This window comes from Poecilia reticulata, linkage group LG11 (genome assembly GCF_000633615.1).
Source record: "Poecilia reticulata strain Guanapo linkage group LG11, Guppy_female_1.0+MT, whole genome shotgun sequence".
Lineage (NCBI taxonomy): Eukaryota > Metazoa > Chordata > Actinopteri > Cyprinodontiformes > Poeciliidae > Poecilia > Poecilia reticulata.
The window spans coordinates 19,400,570-19,408,450 of NC_024341.1; the positions used below are offsets into that span (position 1 = coordinate 19,400,570).

General features: G+C 37.1%; 1 protein-coding gene across 1 annotated transcript; it reads right to left on the bottom strand.

Annotated features, from left to right (window-relative positions):
* Positions 1–226: 226 nt before the first annotated feature.
* Positions 227–3,446, bottom strand: LOC103472633 (uncharacterized). Its single transcript, XM_008422390.2, has 3 exons — positions 3,263–3,446; positions 2,766–3,077; positions 227–1,350 (listed from the first exon to the last, which is right to left on the bottom strand). The coding sequence occupies exons 1-3, from the start codon at positions 3,444–3,446 to the stop codon at positions 1,007–1,009; spliced, it is 840 nt and encodes a 279-aa protein (XP_008420612.1). The 3' UTR covers positions 227–1,006.
* Between the last annotated feature and the right edge of the window lie 4,435 nt (positions 3,447–7,881).

Consider the following 7,881-nt stretch of genomic DNA (forward strand, 5'->3'; position numbering starts at 1 on the left):
CAAGAGGGGGGTAATCTGTCAAGACAAAAGGAGAAACAATACTTCAAAGCAAAAAATATTTGCCTGCCTATGGATATCTGTGAATATCTAACTTATGTTGCTGTTTCTCTGGACTATAAATGTCATCAAACAAAAATCATTTTTAACCTGTCTTCAAACTATTTATGATGTGTGTTAATATGAATCTGAAAATTACAAAAAGAAAGTAGATAAATCCAAAATCTGATAAGTTACAAAGATTTTTATTTTTGCTTCAAACTCAGCAGATAATTTGCTGAATCCATATTTTAAGTAGATTACACTTTATTCTGCAGAAAATTTTTAAAAGTTAAATTTCTACATATATAAATGTTAATGTGATTTAGTACTTAAAGATGCTCTTCGCCTTAACCCTTCTAGAGCGGAACGTGACGGCCAAATTTGCAGTACCGTAATTCCGCCACATCTGAAAAATTTCAACGGTTTCTGAAAGGGGAGACGTTGCACTATCCAGCCAATATCGGGTTATTACGGTAATTCCACATTTGCAGCCGCAGAAAGTGTAATTAATCAGGGGGGCACTCGTTTAATAGACGGTAAATTGCGAAAATAACTTGCTGGATATCGAAAGTTCCAGTTGTTATGGATACATGGGTAAATATATCATCTCACAGGACATTTAAATAACAACTTACAATTAAAATAAGAAAGAAGTATAGGCTATAGGCAGACATTTGAAACTCAGGCGTAAAAGGTTCAAAACAAACTGACAATGTCAATCTTCATTTTCTTCAAAATGAAAATGTGATTTTTTTCAGAAGTTTCATGGTTTTAAAATAACAATACAAAGTTAAAGTTTAAGAGCTTTTTCAACAGGCGGCGCCTACACAGAAGTACATTGATCCTCAACTCGGACCATGAATTATGATATATTATATTCAATAGTATAAAGAAGACCAGAGTAAAGCGAGAGAATAATTGGTTCCTGAAAATGCCCCGCAGAGAGAAACCAGTTAAAATATAAAAATCAATCCAGTGAGTCAGGCTGGGTCTCCGAACTCAAGTTGATCTTCAGAGTGACTGAGACCGGAGCCAGTGAGCCCCGAACCGCCCTGCAGGTCACAGACGATATCTTCTTCCAGTTCTCCTCATCAACCGTCAAGAAGCTGCTCCAGCTGTAGTGGTCGTCATCCAGAGGCGTCACAGGGCCACGTTCCTCTTTCCAGTTCACTGGACTGCTGCTGTTGACGTACCAACGCAATCGCCAGTCTGAGGGGAAGCCCTTGTTGCCCAGACATGTGAGGGTTAACTTCCCCTGCTGCAGCTCCTCACTGGAGGGGGCCAGCAAAGTCAGGTTGGGATGTAAAACATCTATGAGACAATAAACACCTTGGAGGTCAGGATCAACTCTACTGTCCGTCAACAGCATACACATGTTCTGCTAAATAACTAGACTTCTCTTTTTCTGCAAGTGATTCACTTCATTCCAATCGTATTTATAAATTATGTAGTTTATGGTCACAGGAAATGGTAATGACCTGGACTTGAAAAGCATTTATCAAGTGCAGAAGACCCCAAAAGCCAAAGTGAGACGGACACAGAAGGGGTCAAACCGTCAACCTCGAACTCATATCACCATCATCACCTTCACCCCAACAGTCCAACAGCATCCTCTAATGACCATTTAATAATCATTTGAAATGTACTGAAATAACAGAATCTCTTCTGGCCACACTTTTCTTTAAATTGTTTAGTAAAAATATTGTTTTTGAACAATTTATTGTTGTTGATGTATAAAAAAATATTGAAATAAGCATTCATAAAATCAAAGCTGACTTCTCAGACGCTGCCCAGCAGGTTTATTTTAAGATTTTTTAAAAGTTTTCTGGTGATCAGCTCCACAGTAAAAGGAGGGACTAAATATTCTTGAGTTGCTTTTTTGTCTGTCAGCCATATTGGATGTAACAAAAAATTGCTTGCACTTGCAGTGCGTAGCCAGGAGCTGATAGTGTATTGTATTGTATTGTATGAAGCACTATCAATCAATCCAATTTTATTTGTGCAGCATCTTTCAGCAACAAGGTATTTCAAATGCTTTACATCATAAAAACACAAAAATAGAACACACAGTAAAATTACATTTTGCACATTAGATTAACCTGGTGAACAGATCCATGTTTCACAGATAGGACCAAGGATATTGCAATGTTTTTTAAAGGGTAAATACAGGAAGTTCAAAGAGCATGTTTTCTCTTTAAACTTACTATTTGCATAAGCTGGAGTTTAGTCAGCAAAAGCTAATTATTCACAGATTTGAACTAGCATTATAACGTTACTTTTGTTGAAGATTTAAGATTGATACATTTTTTGTTTGGCCAGCAAGCTGTGATCCGTTTCACTCTCTTTGTGTGTGTTACAAATGACATGATTTGAGGACCATCAAGCTAGTTTCTTCCCCTGTTACACTTTCTACCAGTTTCTCCTGATTCTATGCCTCACATCTCTTTTATTTCTTCTAATTTATGCAGTGGCCCCTTCATGCAGCACCCTCATACTCCCCCTCCCAACTTTCTCCTGAGCTCCACTTGGCTCTCCAATGCCTTCCCTAACCTTCTCTTCTCATAATAAAATAGTTTAGTTTATTTAAAAATTTAAACTGGTTAATACATATTTCAATAAACTAATTGAATACCTCACCAGAGAGCTTTCTGAGTCTCTTCACCTTTCTTCAACCCCCCCCCGGTTCCTACGCTTATGAAAACAATAATAAAGTAGTAATGACTTACCCTTAACTCGGACTTCAACCTTTGCTTGAAAAAACGATCCATTCCTGAATAGATGTAATTTATAATTCCCGCTGTCTTCTGATTTTAGGGACTTCAGAGTCAGGGACCCGTTGTTGTTAATAATAGCTCTGTCTTTATATGGGTCTTGAATTGAAACCCTGTCAGCCCCCAATCCACCAATAGTTCTATTGTTAAAACCCCAACCTATGGAATCACCCTCTACTTTTGGAAGCAGGAGATTTATTGTAATATTTTCCCCCAACATTACATCCAGAGGTCCTTCGGGTAGATATTTCTCCTCGGCAGAGAACCCTGCGTGTAAACAAAGGAAAAATCTAATAAATAAAGCAGTCGTTTTTTATTCAAATAGTGAATGTACACACATAGCAGACTTTAAGGAAAGAGTGACAACACAACATAAATCGTCGGATACTTACAAAAAAAAGGCCTTACAGACTGTATTAAGAATTTAAATAACAACAAACTGTCAAACTTACCGGACTTAAAGAGGAGAAAAATAAGTGAAAAGACGATCAGATTCATCCTGGACGGTTTCAAGTCTTCACAGGAGGCACAGGAGCGAAACTGCGATGTACCCAGTGGCTTTTTCTGATATGGGCGACATGGGCAACCGCCCAGGGCGGAATTTTGTGGGGAGGGCGGCAAAAAGCATCCCACCATCCCGCCCCCTGCGCCACCACTCCTCCCTCTAGGAGAAATTGGTTTAGAGGTCAACCAAGCACTAAAAATGTAGTTCAACTGTGGATGTTAGAGAAAGAGTCATAACGCGATGCCGCCAGGTTAATCTGTGGAACAGATTGGTTTCCCCCACACTTGCAGAAGTTTGTGAAGCTTATGTGTTTTATTCAGTGTCATAACTAATCGCCAAGAAATAAGTGTTAAGGAAAAGTATTTTCCACAGCTCATTTATCTAAGATTAATTATTTAAGTTAAAGTTTGCAGATTATTTTGTTTATTCCCTGGATGAGATTAAGACCAAGATTTAGGTGCTGAAATCTTTACAACTAAGTACATTTTTAATATTGAGTACAGTGAGTATAATTTACACTATGTCAGCATCACAGTTTTGCTCCTGTGCCTTATCTTTAGGGTATCTTTAATTATTTTTAAGGAATGTTTAAGGAATGTTTGATAAATGTTTGATAAATGGCTTTCTGCCATGCTACTGAGCTCGTTTGTTGCAGTTTCATTGACATAAAGGCTATAGATTTGTGAAGAAGAAACATTTCTTTGTTAATCTGAATAACATGGCCATTAGAATAACCAAACTTTCAAAGCAAACTGTCAGATCAAATACAGTTCTGTGTTACACACCAGTTACCGTATTTTCCACACTATAAGGCGAACCTAAAAACCTTCAATTTCCTCAAAAGCCGACAGTGAGCCTTATAATACGGTGYGCCTTATATATGGACCAATATTGAGCCACAACATGTCTAGCAACTACTGTAAGAAGCCGCCGACTTCATTTTCCCCCAGTAGAAGAAGAAGTCCCYGGTGGTTTGTTAATAAAGTTTGATAATACATTTAAAGCCAGGGGGGCGGAGGAAGAGAGACAGAGTCTGCKGCGGCAGCGTGTCGGTTGGTCTGTGTTACCCAGAAAGCAGTTGGGCACAAYAGGGTAACAACACCAACACCGTGAGTGAAACAATGACTGGGGCAGCCTAGTACTCGGGGACCACTTCTTTATAATTCTGGATGTGTAATAATAGAGTACAGAACAAATCGGCAACCCAAATTGAAGCGTCTATTCTATGCGCCCTATAATGTGGTGCACCTTATGTATGAAAAAAGTTTTAAAATAGGCCACTCATTGAAGTCTTATAGTGCGGAAAATACGGTACTTAATATAGAAGGTAACACTATTGCTCTTATATCAAATTATAACATAAGAGATCTCACAGGTGCACAGACAAAATAAGATATAATTGTTGGGAGAGTACCCAAATATTGGCAGGAATTCTGAGATTAAAGTGAGAAAGTGATAATTATTTTTTTTTAATGGCCCTAATCCTCTTGTATTGTATTGTATTGTATTGTATTGTATTGTATTGTATTGTATTGTATTGCATGATGTACTTGTGTCCAGTTGGGTGGTCTGTGTTCATTTATAACATAATTCCACAAGAAACAGAAGAAAATGGCTTTTAGCTGTCCACTGTAGTGGCCGCTATGCATGAAAGGGTTAAGATGGACAGATCCATGTTTCACAGATAGGACCAAGGATATTACAATGTTTTTAAAGGGTAAATACAGGAAGCTCAAAGAGCATGTTTTCTCTTTAAACTTACTATTTGCACAAGCTGGAGTTTAGTCAGCAAAAGCTAATTATTCACAGACTTCAACTTGCATAATAAAGTTACTATTGTTGAAAATTTAAGATTGATATAATYTTTGTTTGGCTATGATTTGTTTCACTGTATTTGTGTGTGTTAGAATCTACTGTTTGTTTAATGAGATGATTTGGGGAATTTCAAGCTAGTTTTTCCTCCCTRTCACACTTTCTACCAGTTTCTCCTGACTCTTTGCCTCACATCTCTTTTATTTCTTCTAATCTATGCWGTGGCCCCTTCATGCAGCACCTTACTTCCCCCCACCACCACTTTCTACTGAGAGACAATAGAGTGCATACTGGCAACATGTAGGGAGAGTGGTGAGGACAGGTGAGAAAGTCATCAGGACTGAGCTTCCCCCCAACCTTGACACCGCTCATACCCTCACACAGCCTGTGCAGGGATTGGGCGATTGTAAATGACCCGTTCCACCCTCAGCATTATTGTTTTCTCCCTGCTGCCCTCTGGGAAAAGGTTCTGCAGCTTCAAATGCAGAACAACCAGATTGCAGAACACCTTCATCCCTCATGCCATAAGACTACTAAACTGCCATTAGTTTAATCTTTTATTATACATATATTTACATTAATACTTTTATTATTACTTATTTATTTAATTGTTAGTATTGGAGCCTATTTATAGGTGGACCAACAGCATCGCAACTTAATTTAATCAAATTAATTACCAAAAGTAAGAAATTATCCAAACTCCAAAATATATTTAAAAAAATCAGAAAAAAGTAATTCAATTAAAATCTATAAACAAAATAGTATAGAAAAATAGACAAAAAATAATTATAATGTGCCTAAAGCACATAACAGTTCTGCAGTGCATTGAAGAAGAAATAATTGTTCTATCAGTTTACAGATTGACTGTGATGTCATAGCGCTGATGGATGACAAAACTGCAACGTTACATCCCCTCCTACCAAATTACCGGCTTCTATTTTTATTGTTTAAATGCAAACAACCACTCTATAGAAAACAAGAACTTCTGCAGACAGATCTTCTGTCAAAGTGACAGATAATTCAGACAATGTCAGATTTGGATGCCCTAATCAGACTGTACTACAGACAGATTTCAGTAACAAAGAAATTCTTGCAATTTTAGCACACAGTCACTGGATTATATTGTGCTCATCTCACTTCCAAACTTTGTGGGTGAACCAATGTGATTATGCATCCAATCTTGTGACACCATTAATCTATGTTGAAATGCATGGAGATGTTGTCAACGGTAACCTTTCATCTGTCTATTGAACTTGATTTCTTGGACTAAAGCTATGTAAGCTTCATATGTTTCAGCAAAGAGCTCATGCATTGATTCAGGGGCAAGTCCAGCCCTCMGCAGCTSCTAGTATTCCTGCAACTTTTAGGTGTAACCCTCTGCCAACACACCAGAAGCAAATGAAGGCCTTCTTGCCATGACTGCATAGATGAGCATAACTTTCAAATGAGGGGATGCAGTGTTCTAATTTAGGTGWGCTAGAGTGGGGATCCTTATTAAAATTGGAGGATTGTAGCTCTGGAGGACAGAACTTGGTCACCCCAAATTAAATTAATATTTTGAAACTCCAGGGCATTTCTATAAGCATGTATCATTGGAAATATTTGAAGTTATGCCTTTTGGGCATAACAACTTGGGGAGTGTTTAGTTCTATTAAAATAAAGGGAAACTGTAATAATCATTAYCCATGTGAAGACCCATCACATTTTGCATTTCAGCKCTGTAATGTTTTTTAAGATATTTTAGYAGCTTTTTATGTAATGTAACGAGGTCATAGCCAAACTGATGCTGTGTCAGCTGAYTTATGTAAAGCCCTTAATTTGACAAAACTAAAATAAKAAGAAACAAAAMTCCAACATCTGTATTTGTAGCATCCCTGCAGCTATGAAACAGAACCGTGCGCAGAAGAGGTACTGTTACTGTCCCAATAAGTGTGAGAGCCCATGTATAATTATTAAATGTGCATCTTTAACTATTTTTAATGAATGTTTGAAAAGACAAATAAATGGCTTTCTGTCATTCTGCTGAGCTCATTTGTAGCAGTTTCACTGATATGATTAAAAAAAAACTGAATTCTGAGATTAAAGTCAGAATTATTTTTTCCCTCTTCTGTAAAGATATTATCATACAATTAATTTTAAAAATTGTTGCTTGTTGGGGACATTTMATATCATATTCACGTGTYATACTTGAATTATTTGGAGTTAGGACGCTGTCTCCCTCTACCGATCAGTCTAAGAAYAACACTCAATTTGGGTCATATTGAGCCTAATTTCTTATAAATTGTAACTAATTCAGCATCTAATTGTTCACAGTTCAAACCACACTCTTGCCTTAGTTTTGTTTCTAAAAGTTCAGAACAAAATACTTAAGACTYCTCCTTTTATTAGCTTTCAYAATATTCCTCCCAGTTTGGGTAATATTTCACCTGTWCTTATCACCAACATTGTCCTTTCCTGCAGCCTCAGCGTGCAACGTTTATTTTTACTGCTATATCTACAGTTGAACATTTTGTTTCCAAGAACAACAAAAATCAGCATATAAAGATTAGATGGATCAAAGACTTGTGTCATGCAACATATTTTCWATTACGATGAGTCCAATCTGTAATACGACGACGTTCATCTCATTTTTTAAAATTTATTTTAATTCTGCCTATGCTTCAGTTCGTGCCATGAACAAGCGGCAAAATTGTGAGAGAAAAATGTGACAAAATGAGATTAGGTGTAAATTTGGTATGTCATTGTTTGTTTTCA